The sequence below is a fragment of the Pteropus vampyrus genome, unplaced genomic scaffold (genome assembly GCF_000151845.1).
Source record: "Pteropus vampyrus isolate Shadow unplaced genomic scaffold, Pvam_2.0 Scaffold140, whole genome shotgun sequence".
Classification (NCBI taxonomy): domain Eukaryota; kingdom Metazoa; phylum Chordata; class Mammalia; order Chiroptera; family Pteropodidae; genus Pteropus; species Pteropus vampyrus.
This window is the reverse complement of record NW_011888921.1, coordinates 5,803,471-5,804,461: the sequence shown is the minus strand read 5'-3', so window position 1 is coordinate 5,804,461 and position 991 is coordinate 5,803,471. Positions and strand designations below refer to the sequence as shown.

Genomic DNA, 991 nt, shown 5'->3' with positions numbered 1-991 from the left:
CTCCCATCCATCAGCAGGCTCAGGCACAGGGGATCACTCCCACTCCTGAGCAGGTTCAGACACGAGGGATCACTCTCACTTCTCAGCAAGCACAGGCACAGGGGATCACTCTCACCCCTGAGCAGGCTCAAGCACGAGGGATCACTCTCACCCCACAGCAGGTTCAGGCACAGGAGATCACTCTCACCCCACAGCAGGCTCAAGCACGAGGAATCACTCTCACCCCTGAGCAAGTTCAGGAACAGGGGATCACTCTCACCCCTCATTGGGCTCAAGCACAAGGGATCACTCTCACCCCTCATCGGGCCCAGGCACAGGGGATCACTCTCACCCCTCATCAGGCCCAGGCACAGGAGATCACTCTCACCCCACAGCAGGCCCAGGCACTGGGGATCATTCTCACCCCGCAACAGGCCCAGGCACAGGGGATCACTCTTACCCCTCATCAGGTTCAGACACAAGGGATCACTCTCACTCCTCAGCAAGCACAGGCACAGGAAATCACTCTCACTCCTCAGCAAGCACAGGCACAGGAAATCACTCTCACCCCGCAGCAGGCTCAGACACTGGGGATCACTCTCACCCCGCAGCAGGCCCAGGCACAGGGGATCACTCTCACCCCTCATCAGGTTCAGACACAAGGGATCACTCTCACCCCTCATCAGGCTCAGGCAATGGGGATCACTCTCACTCCTCAGCAAGCACAGGCACAGGAAATCACTCTCACCCCTGAGCAGGCCCAGACACTGGGGATCACTCTCACCCCGCAGCAGGCCCAGGCACAGGGGATCACTCTCACCCCGCAGCAGGCCCAGGCACAGGGGATCACTCTCACCCCTCAGCAGATTCAGACACAAGGGATCACACTCACCCCTGAGCAGGCTCAAGCACAAAGAATCACTCTCACCCCTGAGCAGGCTCAGACACTGGGAATCATTCTCACTCCACAGCAGGCTCAAGCACAGGGGATCACTCTCACCCCTCAGCAGGC

General features: G+C 59.3%; 2 protein-coding genes across 2 annotated transcripts in view; one reads left to right on the top strand and one right to left on the bottom strand.

Moving 5' to 3' along the window:
- Positions 1 to 991, bottom strand: part of LARP4 (La ribonucleoprotein domain family member 4) — a 151,800-nt gene that overhangs the window by 101,948 nt on the left and 48,861 nt on the right. The gene's annotated exons all lie outside the window — the stretch shown is intronic.
- FAM186A (family with sequence similarity 186 member A) overlaps positions 1 to 991 on the top strand; it is a 50,898-nt gene that overhangs the window by 37,804 nt on the left and 12,103 nt on the right. Inside the window, exon 5 of the mRNA XM_011368352.2 lies at positions 54 to 959. Within this exon, the coding sequence (XP_011366654.1) occupies positions 54 to 959 (906 nt within the window). The remainder of the gene's footprint in view (positions 1 to 53; positions 960 to 991) is intronic.